At 43.3% G+C, this 19,079-nt stretch overlaps 1 protein-coding gene across 11 annotated transcripts in view; it reads right to left on the minus strand.

The window, feature by feature from the left end:
• The window catches only part of Rbms3 (RNA binding motif single stranded interacting protein 3), a 794,057-nt gene that overhangs the window by 674,702 nt on the left and 100,276 nt on the right, over window positions 1-19,079 (minus strand). For 4 of the 11 annotated variants that reach the window (XM_076577299.1, XM_076577298.1, XM_042281909.2 and 1 more), the window contains exon 1: window positions 3,169-3,906. The exons of 6 other annotated variants lie outside the window; for them this stretch is intronic. In XM_076577299.1, the coding sequence (XP_076433414.1) occupies window positions 3,169-3,243 (75 nt within the window). In that variant the 5' untranslated portion in view covers window positions 3,244-3,906. Of the gene's footprint in view, window positions 1-3,168; window positions 3,940-19,079 lie in introns of those variants that run through there. One more of the 11 variants, XM_042281910.2, reaches the window with a different exon arrangement.

Here is a 19,079-nt window from a genome sequence, read left to right on the forward strand (position 1 = left end):
GGAAAAAAAAAAAATCTCAGTCCAAAATAGAGACAGAGCACTTAAAGATGTAAGCACGGCACAGCATTGCTGTAAACCATAGCTACAGCCAAGTGCCAAGCGTGCATGTCACTTAAATACGTGCTGCGTTGAGCACTTAATGCTTTTTAATAGTTAATATATTATTTAGGCTAGATGGACGTTTTGTCTCCTATAAAGCATTTAAGCCTCTAGAAAATTATTCTACAAGATGAGACACAGAAATAGCCTATTTCTATATTTTGTTTTATTAAGCAAAGTAGAAAGTTAGGTTCTTACATAATGAGAAGAAAGAAAGTGGGAAACGTCACCATCTTCTTGAACTACAACACACATTTGAGGAAATGGAAGACCTGGGCCTTGATTTTTAGAATATTAATTTCATGTTGTTTTCTTACGAGAGATTAGAAGTTGTGTCGAGCATTTCACTATTTAAGCACAAAGCAAGAGCTTGGGTTGTTTTTGTTTGTCTTCTATTTTCTGAAAATTATATTAAACATTGTTTTTGGTTCTTTAAAAATCCCCATGAGGATCTGCTCCACTCTCATGCCCGCTATACACACACACACACACACACACACACACACACACACACACACACACACTTCTGTATATTAGGAAAGAAAGACATCTGATTTTAGCAACCCTTTAAAGTCTGCTACCTCTGGGATGTGATTTTGATCAACCATAGGATTCTACTTCCATCAGACACAAGTATTCTTTCTATGTGAACACTGTTTCCGCTAGCTGTGAGGAGAAACCTGAGTGGCAACTGGACAGCAATGCTGGAAAAGTGGATTTCCGTGGAGTCCATCTGGGCTCATCAAATAACTATAAACATAACGCCCTTCCTCTAACTGATTATGAATTCTGTTCTGATAGTCATGTGTGAAAAGGGCAAAGGTCATGCGGAAACTGCTCTACTGCCCCCCACACTCCTGACAATGCTTCCTCGGACTGGATTGGATTAACTCTGTCAGAAAGTCCTCCTGTGCTCAACCAGCACTGCACATGGACACTTCCCCGAACCCAAGGTTTCACATCTCCAGCTTCCTGGGATGTCACGAATGTCTGTCACCAGAACAATCTATAACAACTACACTGCCAAGCTGAAATTCTACAACATGACAATCAATATGAGTACCGCCATAGCCCAAGTAGCTGACCTTACATCCCTCCTGGCCCTGATCTGATGACCTAAATATCAGTTTGGGATGCTTAATGGAGCTAACTTCTTAAAAATATTCCTGATGGCTGATGTCTTTGGCTGGAAAGTAACAAGACCCAGAGACCCTGCCAAGGGTCCACGGGGCACCAAAGCCGCACAGGACCCCAAATAGACTTGAGAAACCTCTTTTCCTCAGGCTGCATTCTTCCCTTCACAGCTGCACACTTTCTTCACCCCTTCCTCCCCCCTCCCTCCATCTCTTAGGGTGGCTTACTCAGCACCCTGTATCTTTAACTCTACACAGCATTTGTTACTCCCTGCTAGTAATAGGTTAAAAGCAATGTAGGAGAAAAACAAAACAAAACAAAAACTCCAACTATTTCACTCACTTCAGTCCAAACTTTCTCTTGTGGTTGCACACAACACTGGAAAACCAGAACCAGCACAAAGCACGATTTGGGAAACATTTGGAAAAATTTAGCCAAATGAGTAAAAGGTTTGGAATGTTTGATATTCTTCAGGCTACCCTGAGCTTACTGTTTTTGTTTCTTTGGGGGGAGAAAAATTTTCTTTTTCAAACTTGCCCGACCATTTCTTTAAGGAAAGTAGCAGGCAGCATTCTCTACCCAGTTGCCCAAGGAGTTAATACTCAGGGCACCAGGCAGGAGGGCTGGTCTATTTAAGCAGAGGCAGCCCAAACTAAGTGGGCACAAAGGCAAAAAGCAACGTGAGTCAACCTTGGAGGAGCAGGGCAGAGCGTGGAGCAATCGAAAAAGAAAATAAACGGAAAAAGAAACACCAGCCTTTAAAATGCAATCCTGAGAGGCTGTTGTCCAGTTCGGTTTTCAAATGGGCATTGTCTGAGGAGACGGAATAAATGGGAGATTACCATAGCGTGAGTTCCCAAACCCTGATCATGCCAGCAATCGTGGTGACAGCACATGCCACTCAGGGTGCCTAGCTCACTCTTGCATGTGTAGTTACCAAGAAGATGGTGGGAGCTGGTTAATGCAATACAAAATTGGACGATACATGTACTTGGGGTGACTGCCGTACAAACATTGTACCCCCCTTCTCAAACCAAGTCCAATCAAATCGACAAATTGGAGAATTGATTTCTCACCTAACCGTCTTTCATGTCTCCACTGAAGGATAAAAGTTCAACATTGGCACTGCCCTCTGCTCAGTTTTGTGGGCTTGCCTCTGGGTCTCTAAAGATCACTTAAGCACATGCTCACACAAAGCCCAAAGTCTTTAACCAATGCAAGTCCAATTATTATCAGTTACATTCTGGGCCTTTTTCAAGACTCAGACTTCCCGATGGCAGCTAAGGGGGTGGGGATGGGGTGGGGGTGGGGGTCAGTCTAAAAGTATAGATCCTATGCGTCTAGATCTTTCAGCCCATAGCATCTCAGTCATCTTCATATAAAAGAAAGACAGCCAGAGCAAAAAAAAAAAAAAAAAAAAACAGACTCAACAAACTCCGAGGGACTTCCCCACGCCCTTCCTTCATGCTGCACTAGGCCATGAAAAGTTTAAGTGGTCCCCACCCTGGAGTGTTTTCTGTAAGGAAGGGGGAAGTGGGGGCACCTAAATCTGTGAGATTCACACACAAAGAACAGCTTACTAGAAAAGCTCCTGAAATCGTATTCTTGTCCCTGAGAACGTCTGCTGGGACCTCCTTTCTAAAAATCCCTGCTCACCTGCAAAAGACTTTAACCATCTCACTAGCATTTCTGCTGCTAAATAACAAAAGAACACTCCATTGAAAGTACCCTGTCTTTAAAGAGAAAGCTACACTCCGGGCTTCCTCTCCCTTCTTCCTTTGCCTTGTTAACTCCATTCCTACTGTTAGTAATTTGAAAGAGGTCGGCGGCGGAGGGGATGGGGGCGAGGGAGAGGGAAGGGTCCACTTGCCAAGCCCCCGAGGAGCACCAGACACCACGCTGCCTTCCGAAGCTCGCTCGCGGGTCCAGCCATACCTTGGTTTGGAGGTACTGAGGACAGTAGTACGTGTACTGGGGGTACATTTGTGGCTGATCCAGGCGTTTGCCCATGTAGCTGGGATCTTTATCTCCGAGGCAGGAAACTGAATAACAGGGTATATGATGCCCCAGGCGAGCTTCTTCCTCTTAATCCACTGTTCCCGGCAGTCTGGGTGACTGATGAGGCTTCCAAGACTCCACCACTCACTAGTTCCAACACCGTAAGGAATTTAAAACAACCAAAAAAACCAAAGCAAAGCAAAACAAAAGAACCAAAAGAAAAGAGAAAAAGAAGAAAAAACGGATGGGGGTTGAGGTCCGTAGAGAAACCCCCAGACAGCTTCCCAGATCTTGCCTGCCTGCTTTCTTCCCGGCTGCCCGGTCCAGTCCGGATGAAGCAGTTTGCTCTCTAACCAGCTTGTCTCTAGTGGTGTCAATCGCAGGCGCTTGTAAAGACGAAGGAGGAGGGAAAAAAAAAAAAGAAGAAAAAAATCCTTTAGCACAACTCGGAATCCTTGCAGTACAGCTTTCGGTCTCTCGTGTGTCTCTTTCCCACCTTGGAAAAAGAAATTTTAATAAAAGGAAAAAGAAACAATGGGCAAAAAGAAAAGAAAGGAAAGGAAAAAACTGGGGATAAAAAAAAGAAAAAGAAAAAGAAAAAAATAAAGAAAAGAAAAAGAAACCCGTGCAGGCTTAGTTGCTGCCGTCTGGTTCCCAGAGTGACATGGTGTGTTCGGGCTGGCCTTGCCCCTCATTCACTTCCCTCCTGCCAGCCAGTGGGTGGAACCGAGAGAGCCTCTCCAGGGAGCAGCGCACGCAGTCCAGAAGGCTGCAGTATTTCCTCCAAGAAAAAAAAAAAGAAGAAAGAAAAAGAAGAAAGAGAGAAAGAGAGAGAGAGAGAGAGAGAGAGAGAGAGAGAAAGAAAGAAAGAAAGAAAGAAAGAAAGAAAGAAAGAAAGAAAGAAAGAAAGAAAGAAAGAAAGAAAGAAAGGAAGAAAGAAAGAGGTTGCTGCCACCCCTCTGCTGGCTATCCTGGAATAGCAGAGTGAGCAGCGTCTGCAGCTGAGCCCGGGTGGAACCGAACCCTAGCCTGCCCTTGCAGTGTCTGGGTGGGGCATGCCCCAGCCCTCCCTGCCTTGCACCCACTGGGGCTCCCAAGCACCCAAGCTGCCTTCTCCTTTTCAATAGCCAAGTTCCCAGAGGTGAGACATGGCATTGCTGAACAAAACGACTGGGGGTGGGGGGGGGGAGGAGGAATATAAAAAAAATGTGTGTGTGTGTGTGTGTGTGTGTGTGTGTGTGTACGTATATATTCTGAGACACATACGCATGCCAACCTTTCTAGTTAAGCGGAGGGTGTGTGTGTGTTCAAGGCTTTTTCAAAACCACTTAACACACTAAAAGCCAGGTGAACTCAGGACCTAAAGCTGAAACCAACACTTTGCCTTCTAGAGGACACAGAGGGTGCTCAAGAGTGGAGAAAAAGTTGGGGTTCTTAGTTGGGTACTTCTGTGGGGAAGCTGTGCCACATCTCAACAAGGAGGTGGACATGACTATCAGAAATAATTGTTTTGTGGACTTATCCATCTGTTAAAAAAACAAAAATCAAAGCGACCCTTAGGTTTATTCGCTTATTAGAGAATAAAAATCTCCCTCCCTTCCCCCCCCCCCGATGATTTTATGGGCTTTATAAATATTGCAAAAAAATTGAACAAAAACTCATAATTGCTTGTCAGAGTTTTTCCCCCACCAGTAAGAATATTATGACACGTCTATCAGCTGCTACATTATAATACAAACTGTTTCAGAGAAGATATATTTCCTTAAAGGGTCTCTCTGCAAGGCGGCGGCGAGGCTAAAATTAGCTGTGCCAGCTGTGTTTTGCTGGCAGGGCTCACGCATGCCCGGAGCGTGGGCAGCCAGCCTCTGCGCGCCTCTCCATTCCCCCAAGTCGGCTGAGCACTCCAGCCGGCCTTCCAGATAAAAGGCTCCTGGTACAAAGGCAGTTTTCTCACAGAGACCCAGGAGTCAAAATGCAATACACATGATGCTACCCTGTGTAAGTCCAGACACTCGTGGGGCAACAGCCCAGGCTCTGGGAAGCCGAGTTCTGAAATCTGTGTACCAACAGAGAGAAAGAGAAGGACAGAGAAATTGGTTTCCACCACCCCCCTCTCTCCCTCCTTCCCTCCCTCCCTCCCTCCCTCCCTCCCTTTCCTTTTTCTTTTTAAAATACAGGGTGGGGGGCTTACCCCAAGCTGCACTTGAACTTGCTATGAAACAGAATGACTTTCAACTTCTGATCCTCGTGCCTCCCATTCCTCAGTGATGAGATTACAGGCATGGATCCCTGTACCAGGTTTGTGTGAGCACTTACCTTGAACCCAGGACCCTGTGCATGCTAGGCAAGCACTCTACCAACCGGGCTCTCTCCTGATGACAAATGTTAGAAGAAAGGAGCTCAAGTTGGGGTGCAGGCATAGGAAACCTGAGGGCAATGTGGTGGAGAAAATCAAGCCAGCTCCAGACATGTTTTAAAGGGGAGATTCTGGGCCTCAGTTATTCCATCCATGTAATGGTGAAGACTAACTGAAGCAGACATGCATCAAATCCCCACCAAGCGCAAAGTCTCCTGGCCACATCTCCATGCCCAATGAAGTGCAGAATCTAGAGAAGTTATCGAGACCCCGGGGATCTCACCAGTCCTTTCTCTCTGCCTTTCTGCTCAGGGTCAGCTTGTAAATTCTCCTCTTCACCCTTGATGGCTCCGCTCTGAGTCTCGCTACACTGCGATCATGTTGGTAATGTATTCTTCCAGTTCCCACCTGGTTATCCCCCTTAGCTCTTTTCAGTCAGCATGAACATGCCCCTTGATCACCTAAACCCAGAACAGTAGGTCATACCCTCCACAGCCCTAAGAACTCACATGGAGTCAGACACAAAGCATGTGTTCTGTGCATGCTTGAAGAAGAAAATATTTTAAACATAACGAACAACTGTCCCTCGACATATGGCATGCTTTGGAAGTATTTCATTCTTTTACAAAATTTGAGAAGTATGCTTATTTATCATGTCTGTGCTTATATGTACACGTGTGTAGAAGTGACGACATAACCTTTGAGAGTTGATTCTCTCCCCTCTAATGTGTGGGTTTCTTCCCTGGGATTGCATTCAGATGCTCAGACATGATGGCAAGCACCCTTAACCACTGAGCCATCTTACCAGCCCATATACTTCACTCTTCATCATTGGTCAGGTGTTGATCTTGGCACAGGGCATACAGAGACACAAGGGGTCAAAACAAGGTTCTTCTTTCAGAGCACAGATCTCAGTGAGGGGATTGCCAAAGAATAAATGCATGAGGTCAGAGGCTAGGAGCTACTAGGTGATATGAGGAAATGTTAAACAAGGAGAAACAGAGTCATTGGGATCCTGCTTGAAAAGAACCATTAAGAAAATGCTCTCCCAAAAGGAACCTCTAGGTCAAAGTCAGCACATGATCCAAGTCCTGGCATTTGGTGCCATTAGAGTGTTTAGTGTTCAAAGCCTCAACTGCCTGCCAGTCCCACCTCCCTCCTCTGCTGTCTCCACGTGCTTCAATTTCTTCATTCATAAAATGTTGCTCTCCACTTTTTATAGATCATATGAGGATCAGCTAAGATAATCATCTGGAGAATTTGGGACACCTTTAACATGTCATATCTGCCCCCATTAGATGCCAGCCTGTATCTGGGGGCAGGTAAGCCAACTAGAGAAAACAACCGACATAGAGAACTTTCTACATCTCAAGAGTGTGTTAGCACAGCCCAGAGGCTACCATGAAGCAGCGAAGGGCAAAGACCACCCGGTGAGGCTGAAGTGGGAATCTGCAGCTAAGCCACTATTGGCTTGGTGTGATGGTTAATGGCATCACCTGGACAGGACCTAAAATCACATAGGAGATTATCAGCTTCTGGGGATGTCTCTGAGGGATCCTCAAGACTAGATTGAGGTGGAAAGACCCAACCTAAATATGGGTGTCACCAAGCCATTAGCTTGACGCCTGGACTGAATAAAAAGGAGAAAGTGAGCTGAGCACCAGCGTTCCTCTCTCTCTGTTTCCTGGATACAAACACAGTGTGACTGTTGGCCTCCTCCTCTCAGCACCATTTCCTGCCTTAATGGACTGTACCTTCAAACTGTGAGTAGAGCAAACCCTTTCCCATTAAGGTGTTTCGTCAGATGTTTTATGGCATCAAGGAGAAAAGTCATTTAAGTATTTGGTAAGGACTTGACAGGGACAACTGAACTGTTAACAGCGAGTGATGCAGTGGAAGTCCATCCACATCTCCTGACCTGAGGGTCAGACTTCTTCTGCTTGAGGACACTGTCATCCCACATGATCCACGGAGCTCCTTCAGATCCCAAGACTGGTAAGAGCAGTATCTGAGACCTCTTTCACCAGGTCTGACCAAGGACATTGGTATTCTCATATGAACAACTGACTCTGGAGATTCCCTGAAGGAAACATTGTCTTACTTACAAACAGAAGTCTAAATAAATAATTCCTCAGTCAAAGCAATAGCCCACTTATATGTAAGGTTCTCGGCATGAGTCTATGCTATCAGCAATTTCTACACAATTTGCTACATTCCAAAACGCTATTCTATTTCATTAGATTATTATAATGTTCTGGGCATTGATGGTCATTAGCCCCAGAATCCTCATTGCACATTTAAGGCTTTCCCTAAGTAATGCAAAGTGGGTTCAGAAAAATTATAAGATCCATGTTGTCACTTACACATACACATACCTCTTAGATACACTAGTTGCCATAGCCATTCAGGAGGCAAGATATTCCTACCAGAAATGTTTTTTATAGTATTTCTGGTCTGTGGAAGTAATAGTACTTTCCATTTGAATGACTAAGTGAAGGTAGGAGGCACCTGGTTTGAGTCACTCCCTTAATCAGAAGCCTGCTGTGCCCTGGCTGGTAACTAATCAAGGAATCCTGGGGCAACAAACAGCATCAGAGGGCATAGGAGCTCCCAGGTTCGTGAAATATTCAGCCTGGCAGGAGAGGGCCCCTCTGCAGACAAGCTCTGACCTCTAAGATGGCCTGGCTGCCACAGACATACCATGCATAGGTGGAGTAATATGGTGCTGGGATGGATGTCAGAGGAATAAAGGAGACACCCATAGTCTGTGTTCAGTCTGCCCCCTAAAGAAAATCTGGGCTCTCTTATGAGTGACTTATTATCTTTTAATTATAGAGACTGTGATGGCTAAGTTTGGTTGCCAACCTGACAGGATTTAGAGTCACAGAGGAAACCTCTGGGTATGTCTGTAACAGTTTCTCGATTTGGTTAATGGAGGTAACAAAGGCCAACCTTAAATGGGACTGTGCTAGTCCCTGAGATGGGGTCTAGGGGTGAATAAGAAAGAGAAGCAGAGCTAGGCATCAGCACTTATCCAGCCCAGCCCCACCCCCATTTCCTGACTAGGAATACAATGGGACCAGCTGCCTCAATGCTCTTACTGCGCTGCCTGCCCTCCATGATGGGTACTGCTCTCAAATCCTGACCAGAAACGAAACCTTCCTTCCTTGAGTTGCTTTTGTCAAAGCAATAAGAAAGGCAACAAATACACAGACTTGGCCAAAGGAAAACACAGGAACAGCAAATAGAGAAAAAAACATAAAATCCAGGTAAAGGAAAGCATTAATCTATCATCAAGAAGGACAGTCATGATGTTGAGTTATTCTTTTATTCATAAAGATTTGTTTTTATTTTATGGCTCTCTCTCTTTCTGTCTCTCTGTCTCTGTCTGTCTGTCTGTTTGTCTCTCTCTTTCTCTCTCTCTCTCTCTCTCTCTCTCTCTCTCTCTCTCTCTCTCTCTCTCTCTCTCTTTGTGTGTGTGTGTGTGTGTGTGTGTGTTGGAAGGAAATATGGACATCATATGTGTGCAGTGCTTAAAGAGGCCAGCAGAGGGTGGCAGATCCCCTGGAACTTGAGTTATGTACAGGTGGTTGTGAGCCAACATGTGGGTGGTGGGAACTGAAAGTACTCTGCAAGAGTAACCAGTGCTCTTAACTGTAGAGCCATCTCCCCACCAATGAGCATTATTAATTGCAACTAAGTTCTTACTAAATAATCCAGGACACTGACCAAAATATTATCCACCTGGTCCTCAGATAAACTTTATAACTCCATATATCTGCCAAACGTCAGACATTCATGAATGACTTTTATTTTTCATTTTCATATCTGAGAACCAAGTTGAAAAACATTATCCACTACTTCTCATATCTACTCAAATTTTTTCCTGCAATGTATACTTTATCACAGTTTTATGTTAAGAGTATCCCCAAAAGCTCATGTGTACATCACTTCTGCGATCCTTGTGCAATGCCTTTTCTTCTAGCCTCTCTACATATTTTATCATCACACTTAATGCCTGGGGTAGGCACACCCGGTTCTCCTTGCTGCTACAGTTACCAAGACTTGAACTTCCCTGCACCATTGATCTCAGCCCTGTCCACTGACCAGCAATGGGTGGTTCCACAGGGAGCCCAGTGACTTGTCCCCAAGCTTCCATTTGCCAGTGTCTGCTGTTTGTTTCCTGGTGGAAGCATTTACCCCAGTGATAACAGGACACATCCCGGAAGGCTGAGGACAGCAACTTTGGAAAGCTGCCTGGAATAACCACTGACTGGTCACAGACAAAAATCAAACAGCCAAGCAGGTGAGATGTTTCAGCTGGTAAAGGTGCTTGCTGCCAAACCTGATGACCTGGGTTCAATCCCCAGAGCCACATGGTAGAAAGAGAGAACCACATCCTAAAAGCTATAACTTCTACACATGCATCATGATATCCCCCCACAAAAAATAAACAAATGCAGAGAATAATATCTCAGTCATGGTATACTATTGTATACTATTGAAGACTGATAGTTGTTACCAAGGAATATTCCAGACTATACTGGGGTAATATAGTACCTTTTATGGACCGTGCTCCAGCACATCTTTTTCTATTGTTCTTATTGAGGCATCTACCCCTTTAATCTCTAAGCTCCACAGACAGGAAATTCAGCTGCCTCATTCACTTTATATTACCAAGCAGAATAGTTCATGAGATTTAACACACATGTTTATTAAGTAAAGGAATTAGCAGAGTGGAGGATGAGAAATATGAGGAAAGGATGAAGCAGAGGAGTAGGAGGAAGAGGGAGAGAAGGAGGAAGAGGAGGAGGAGGAGGAAAAGGCAAAGATGACTAGATGCTTTGCCAGGTGGGAAACATAGTTTTCTCAAAAAAAAAAAAATGTTGGCTTTTTTTATTGAGTTTTCAGCTTCCGGTTGCCAACAGTTAAACAGGTTTGGTCGATACAGCTAGATTTAATTTGGTTGGGTTGATTTTTAACCCAAGGGGGGAAAGGCCAGATTGACAGAATTTGGACTAAAAGAGTACTAGGTGAAATTACCAGATAAAGTACAGGCTCTCTGGTAAATCAGTAAATATATCACATATTTTTTAGCATAAGTATATCCTCAATATGCCAGTGATATGTCCTGTGAACTATTTGGACATATTTATACAGATGACTCATTGCTCAGTTGAGATTCTGTGTTTTGTTTTCTCAGTCTGGAAGCTGTACTCCTAGCTGACCCACCACCATGGGGACAGGCCATGCAAGGGATACAGATTTCATAGAATGCATGTTTAAGGACAAGTAGCAAGGGTTAGTATTTTCAATTACTTTTTTTTTTTTTTGGTTTTTCGAGACAGGGTTTCTCTGTGTAGCTTTGCGCCTTTCCTGGAACTCACTTGGTAGCCCAGGCTGGCCTCGAACTCACAAAGATCCGCCTGCCTCTGCCTCCCGAGTGCTGGGATTAAAGACGTGCGCCACCACCGCCCGGCTTCAATTACTTTTATACTTCAAACTGGCTAAACAAGGTATGGCCCCAAGTTCATTTTCCCTAAAGATTCCTAAGCCACCATATGCCCCTGATGTTTAGTCTAAATGGTATTCTCAGAGGTGTATTATCATCTAGCTTTAAGCTGGCTATCTCCTCTTAGCATGAGGGAAATTCTGTTCTGTTTCTCCTAAAATCGCAAACACAATCAAGTGCTATCTGAAATGGCCTTGTGCAGACCCCCATCCTTGACATTAGGCAGGGCCTTTAAGGAACTAAAGAGACGGCTTGTTGGGTCAAGTGTCAGATACACAAGATGGAGGATGTGAGTTCAGTTCCTAGAATGCATAGAATTAAAAGCCAAGTCCAGAGGAACTGACTTGTAATTCTGGTGCTGGAGAAGCAGAGACAGGAGGAACCCTGGGGCTCCCTGGCAAGCCAGCTTAGCCTACTTATCAAGTCCCAGAATAGTGAGACCCTATCTCAAAAAAAAAAAAAAAAAAAAAAAAGAAGTCCAATATCGAGTAATGAACATACAGTTAAATTCTGCCTTCTACACACACACACACACACACACACACACACACACACACACACACACGCGTGCGCGCACACACACAGCAGGCACCCACACATACAGAGGAACATGGAATATGCACACAATAAGAAGGTGCAGTTAAGAGAGACCAAACAAAGGTACAAACAGAGGAGAGAAAGAGGGCAGAGCAAAGTCACCCGCAAGGTATGCCAAGAGCAAATGGTAATTGTCAAAACTTGCCCGCTCATGACCAGCCAACATGAGGCTAAACCTGACCTCTACAGCACATCTTCATAGTTTCATGGCTCCTGTGCCTAAGTCATGAAGTTTGGGGTCCTGAAAGTTGGCTTTGAACATTGCATTTTTCTAATCATTTTGATTGCCACTTATAACAGTATCATCTGAAACCAACCTTAAAAAATAAAACATATTCCTTCACCATAAATAGTCTGAAAAGCACGGGTCACAAAAACACACCATTTTCTAATTTGTCTTCATTCCCATCAGCACACTTCTAGGGGAGAAAATAGGTGAATTGATTTGTATTCTGATTGCAATCGAAAGAATAAAGAACGCCACAAAGCCCTGCCAAGGCAAACATGGCACTTCCGACCAAGGAAAAGAATTCCTCCTTGTCTTTGTCTTGCCTGCCTGGCTCATTCTTGTCTGTTCTTTGCCCTGTGACCTCCACCATCTTCCTGACCCCAGGGAAAACATCTCACTGTTCAAAAAACAAAACACAACAACAAACCCCAAAAACAAATCAGACAGCACCTTGCCCCAAGGGACTGGCTGTGGTGAGATGGACTCTGGCTAGAGTCTCAGCTTTTCTCACATACAAAGTGCAGGAGTAGTTAACCATTGCAGGCCATGTTCTGATGCCATATTGCACACTGCTACGCTAAGATGATTCTGCTTTGTGGGATCTGTGGGAATAAATTGGCATCCCTAGGGCTCACATCATTAGGAGGAGTGACCCCCATCACACCTGGTTGTGAGAACCCTAAAGAATTGATTCCCTTCATCTCTGTACTGGAAGAACCTGACCCAAATGTTTTGCCCTCTGGAGAGAGCATCCTCCTCTGTGTGTGTGTGTGTGTGTGTGTGTGTGTGTGTGTGTGTGTGTGTGTGTGTGTGGTGTGCACATGCATGCCCCTGTGGACTTGGGGAGTTCATCGGGTGTCCTAAGGCTCTCCACAATGTTTCTTTGAGACAAGGTCTCCCCCTGTCTCATACTTCCCAGTGCTCGATCACAGGTGCAGCCATGCCTGGCTTTCTCTGTGTGTCCTGGGGATCTGTCATCAGGCTTGTACAGTGAGCAGCTCTGTGTGTGGATATAAGGTCAGTCTGATGCTCTGGGCAGTGCCTTGCAGACAGCTCACTCCTGGAAGCCTCTTCTCCCATCATTCTCACAGGAGACTTCAGCATGCTGAACCCTTCTCTTATTATACAGTCATGAGACATAATTATCTCTTTTTCCTTCAGGAACTTCGTGACCAAAAGTAATGAGAGGGAGAGAGCTAAATATACAGAGTATTTACTGAGACCCCTAAATGCTAAGAACATAGACAAGTAATGGTCACTTAGAGATTTGTTATTGACCTATAGAATCTTCATTTTTAACAATTTAACCCTGAAAAGCTTAGCCACCTTGAGTGCGGTTATTTAGGAGGGAATATAACTCAGCACCTATTTCATTCTCTATTACAACGTTTAGCCTTTCGGAGAGCCAGCTTCCCTATAAAAACATGTACAAGGCTGCCTGTTATATAGGGCTAGTAAAACTAAGAGGTAATTAGTCCAAGCTACACCTCTAAACAATGGGAGTGTGTTTTCCCCCAGTTTGTAGAGCTCTGGATTAATGTAAACTAATCGTTTCTCTATTTCCCTCTGTGAGAGATAAACTTTAGTACTCATAAAGTATCAAGAAAGGAAGAAAAGCGAAGAGGTTAAGCAATCTGATCAGGACCATCAGTAAATACACGTTAATGCTCCAGTCGGAAATCAGGGAAGGTGGTCCAGTGTGCACTCCCCCAAGGAGCTCAGAGGATGCACCTTTGGACAGATTCTGCTCATCGTGAAAGGATCCCTAGGAAGAGGTTCTTTCATGGAGAAACTAGAGGGAAGCTAAACCAATGCATTTGCTGTCAGAGATGGGTAAGGGGTGACACGGAGGGAGGGGGGAGGGGGTATGAGAGATAAAGCAAGGGGGTGACTCACTCCCCTTTATAAGACATGGCTGCATCCAGTATGCCAGTCAACTTTGCCCATCTCTTCCAGTCTTGCCCACGTGGGTTCCATGTACTCAGCCTTTGGAGGTAGAGAGAATCCTAAAGAACCACTAGAACACATTTCTTTTTCTTTTAATGCCAAGTAGGATTCCTAAGAAGCTTGTGTCTTTTTACGTCTGGTGGGGAGGGTGACAGAGAGGGTCTCAGGATAAGCCACATGGACTCCAACAACCTCTCACAGGAAGAGTCCTAGAGCATCCTCACTCATGTTCTGGGAAGGAAGCCTGACAGACATGGCAGCCCAGGGATGTCACTTCTCCATCAGTTCCAGGGATGTTGGCAGCTTAGCCAAAAAGACATTTAGCCCCCAGCAGCCTCTCTCTTACTTCTCACATGGGCTTGAAAGACTGATATTTCTGACCCATAGAAGGAAAAATTATCAAAAGGACTGTTTGCCTGATGGCATCCCAAGTCCTTGCCTGATGGAGAAGGGTGATTAGAGTGTGAGGTATATGACAATGTATATGTTCATAATAGCACAGAGACCAACATTCTTCTATCCTCTCTTTCATAGTCACTATTCTGGAGGCTAACTAGGTGGCTACATGGGTAAAATGCTTGCTCTGAAACCATGAGGACCTGAGTTCAAATCCCCAGCACCCACATAAAGTGGAGTATGGCAGCATGCCTCTGTAACCTCCAGTACTAGGGGTAGGTGTGGAAGAATACCACTAACACCTATTCAGTGGGCAAGTCCTATGAGTTCTGAAAAGGCTGATTCTGTGATTACACACCTATTAGAAGTTATGGCCATCATGGGAATACTAGTATAAATTAAGACTGATAATGCATATGTCTCAAATAAAATGAGACAATTTTTTGCCTATTACAATATAAAGCATGTTACAGGTATACCACACAATCCCACAGGCCAAGCAGTCATAAAAAGATCCAGTTGAACTTTAAAGGATATGCTAAATAAACAGCAACAGGTAACAATGACTCCTAGAAATAGACTGCATAGTGTTTTATTAACCTTGAATTTTTTCAATGCTAATGAGAAAGGAACAACAGCTGCGGAGAGACATTGGACAATAGACAAAACTTCTGAGCTAAACCAACTGGTTTACTTCAAAGATATGTTGATCTCAGAATGGAAACCAGCATATGTCCTACACTGGGGAAGGGGTTTTGGTTTTTGTGTCCACAGGAGAAGAAAAGCTATGGATACCAACAAAATTAATAAAAATTTGATTCGAACAGGAGAAACCCCTTGATGAGGAGAAGTAAAAGCTCATCCACCGAGTGACATCTCTACAAGTTGTAAGACAAACTTGACAAACAAGGGTTGGGGCAGGGTTCTGTTTTTGTCTTTACAGGATAATAGACATACCCATCTTCCAGAAATCATAAGGCCTTGGATATCCAAACATCTACAACAGAAGAAAGGAATCTATTGGTAACAATCTACACAGGGTAAAATCTCACTGCCTAACATCTATATCTCTTTGACTCTAGAAAAGTTATGGTTCTGATTCAATTATATATCAAGCCAGCTTTTAGTTGGAAGTTGGCTCCCCCATTCTCTAAACCCAAGCATATTGCTAAAAAAAAAAAAAAAAAAAAAAAAGAAGAATCTAAGAGATTCTGTCTCATATCAGAAGAGCCGTCTGGTGTGGGACAGAAGAAAACCAATAAAAAGGGACCATTATCACCAAGATATTATTTCTCTCCATCCTTATTTTTGACTTCTTGGAATCCCTTTTTACATGTCATGTTATCTTTAAGTCCAAACTTTCCACTTTGATATTAATAATGCTCAAGTTTTCCACAGCAAAAAAATAAGTGTTCTCCAGTAGCAATTTCTGGTCTCCAGAGGGAAGATGGGGCCCCATAACAACAACTCTATCCAGTCCAGAATGATGCCATGGTACCTAAGAACATTACTCATGATCAGCTTCAGAATGAAAACTCTTCAGGACAGTTCCAAGATGAGATGGTCCATCATACTATACTTTTAGCCAGAATATCAGACAATCTAATCTACTTCTGAGACTAGCTGCATACTCTATAGATAGCCCTACTGAGACCTAACAATCTAAGCTTTCTTACAGCACCCCACAGAGATACCATCACACCCTAAATAGCAGGAAGTAATTATAAGAGAACAATGCCCCTCTCCCAAATGTTTCATTTTTCTCATGGTTATGAATGGATGGTTGTGGAGTTAGGGATGGAACAATAAAATTTGGACTCAGTATTCTTTTTTTAGGAGAAAAAAGGGAGGAATGGACAGGTGTAGGATATTAAGGTAGATTATTATATTTACTAGTAAACTAATTTAGTAAAATATCAGCCTTAGATAATTTGCATTGATATGGATTCTTGTATATTGATATAAATGCAAACTATTTTGATATTCCTATTTAAGATAAATTGTATATTGATACAAATACAGAATTATATTTATTATAATGTACATCTGTTTCTACTCCTGTTTGAAATATTTCATATATTGATACAAATGTAAAATTATATTTGTCATACTGTATGTATGTTCTGCCTCTGTTTAGAATATTTTGTATACTGATATATATTTAGGATTATTGTCATATATATATATATATATATATATATATATATATATATATATATATTCCTACCTCTGTTTAAGCTATTTTGTGTATGGCCACAAACTTGAGGTCATTGTCCTTATAAGGTACATCTGATTACAGACTGTTTATCTTGTTATGTGAAGCCTTAGTCCTTAAGTTATTTTATAGAGAAGACTTACTGAGTTATAGTCACTCATGCTTGTCATTTCTGTAGTTATGTTAGTTAGGTTCTTCAGACTTACAGAAACGTATGTCAGATGGATAGATAGTCTTCAAACACTTCATAGACCTAGAGAATATGGCATTTAAATGTTTTGATAATTTAGAATTCCATTGACGTGAGACACGATTGCTCCTGACAGCACTGATCTGATCCCAAGAGAATGTTGGGCTTCTGAGACATTTCCATTTGGAAGTTTGTCTTTTTCTTGGCACAAAAAATGGCCTATTGGGCAAAGAACTGCCCTTGCCTCAACTGTTGACAGTATGAATACTATCCCTTTGGTACGAGCAGGACACAAGGAAAAGAGACTATTGAACTCTGCCAAGACAGAGTAGGATAGTCTTTCAAAAAACCTGCTTCTGAAAATATTCTGAAAGATACTCTAGGCCTGTAGCCAATTTGAATGCACCAATGACAGTGAGAAATTCCAGGTGACTGTCAAGGCTGCCAGCTGTCTCTGTCTACTCTCACAAGAATCCTGAAAGTTGCTTGTGTCCTTCTCCCATTTCTCAGGTATTATTATATTCCTTCTGAGGTCTTTGATGGGATTGGAGACTAACAGTTATAATTACAGTCTTTTTATATTTTAGCTAGAATATATTAAGTATTAGATTGAGGGTCTTTAAGCTAGGGCATCTTTTGGAATGATCTCTGTAACATGCCATTTACCTATGTTCCATACTCCTCTGGATTTTAGTATGTGTTTCTTGTTTGGTATTGTTCTTGTTGGTATAGTTTCATCTTGTATAGGTCATTTTCCCTTATTCCTCTGGCACAATATTTGGTAATCATCCCTATTGTAAATAGTTTTGTGTTAGGTTAGAATTTTCTTATTTAGAAAAAAGGGGGGAGATACAGTGGGTAGCTGTTCCAGCTTTGACCTTCAAACACTGCCCCTAATGTGACAGCAGGTAACTGCCACACCTACCTATGACCTGCCCCTGGGGTGTGGCTGAGGGGGAGCCCCTTAAGACTTAAGGTGCGTACATGCTGGCCTTTTCTGGATACCTCATGGTCCTGGAAGCTGGATGGTACCTCATTCCCTCCTGGATCCTGTAACCAACACCTATTAGCTGTAAGTTACCCCAAAAATAAACCTCTCTTGATTACCAGGTAAATTATGTGGAATTGCCTCATTAATTACAGTTATACAGATCCCTGAAGCTCACCGTCTAGACAGTCTAGCCAACTGGTGACTTCCCAGTTCCATGAGAGACCCTGTCTCAAAAAAACAATACAGAGAGCAACTGAGGAAGACACCAGCCTCTATTGTGATCTCAGGTCTCTACACGCTCCCCGCCCCCTCTTTCTCTCTCACACACAGTCACTATCCGTGTGAAAGTACAAATCTTACCAAGGACAGGGAACACAGATGAGTCTCATAGTAAAATGGAACCTGGTCTGTATGTCTGATACAGCTTTGTCATGTGGTGCCTTTTAAAGGCCCGTCTAATCCCAGCTTACTTCTATTTGCCACAAACTCCAAACATGTGCCGATTTTCTTGGTAAAGAAATAATACTTGCCTCAAGGTCACTCAGTTACTCCATCAACTGGTACTAAAAGAACTATTACAACCAGGTACGTATCCTGGTTCAGCCTGTTTGCTTTAGGAAAACTCTTTCTGTCAGCTTTAGTACAACCTGTGGCTTGTCACTCCAGCCAAGAGGAGCTGATGTGAAAACACTTAGCCTCTCAATCCAGAAGCGTTTCTTTCCTCAAAGAACATGAAGCCTCTCAAGGCCTTGATATTATCTATTTTCCAGTGAAGGGATGTGAGCTTGATACCAGGTTCAGTCTGCCTTTGGCATTTTAAATGTCTGCCTTTCAGGGGACTCCTGGAGCTGAGGTGCTGACCACTGTCCTCAGCAAATCAGGTGGTCCCTTCCCTAGCATACAAAGGGCCAGCTGACATGCTCCTGACTCCATTTCCACCTGGGTAACTGCATTCTGTTGACTTGCAGCTTTCACACCAGTCCATCTTCTGGGACAGAATGCCTTCAGGATGCTGGGTTGCCTGGCCCACGCTTTTGAGATGGGAACAGCTGACAAGTTGCATTGTGGGCAGGATGAACGGCAGAGCCAGGTGCAAAGGTTTTCTTCTACTAAGCACCAGTTCTAACCCAGGAACAAGCTATAAGTGTGTTCTTTATTTGTTCACTGAAAATGAAGATCTACCTACCGAAAAAGCATAGATAATAACAGTAAAGCATAAACAAAACCCAGGAGGGAACAAGGAAATCCCCTTTCACTAAAACCTAGCTGTTGTGTGGTCTCCAGGCAACCTGGAATCTGGAAGGGTGTCCAGATTTCAGTTTTGACAACAGGGATAAAAAATTCTCATGTACTAAGTCACCTCTGCCCTTCACATACATAGATGCACACATACACTTATACAGGCACAAATACAC

This window comes from Peromyscus maniculatus, chromosome 7 (assembly GCF_049852395.1).
Source record: "Peromyscus maniculatus bairdii isolate BWxNUB_F1_BW_parent chromosome 7, HU_Pman_BW_mat_3.1, whole genome shotgun sequence".
Taxonomy (NCBI): domain Eukaryota; kingdom Metazoa; phylum Chordata; class Mammalia; order Rodentia; family Cricetidae; genus Peromyscus; species Peromyscus maniculatus.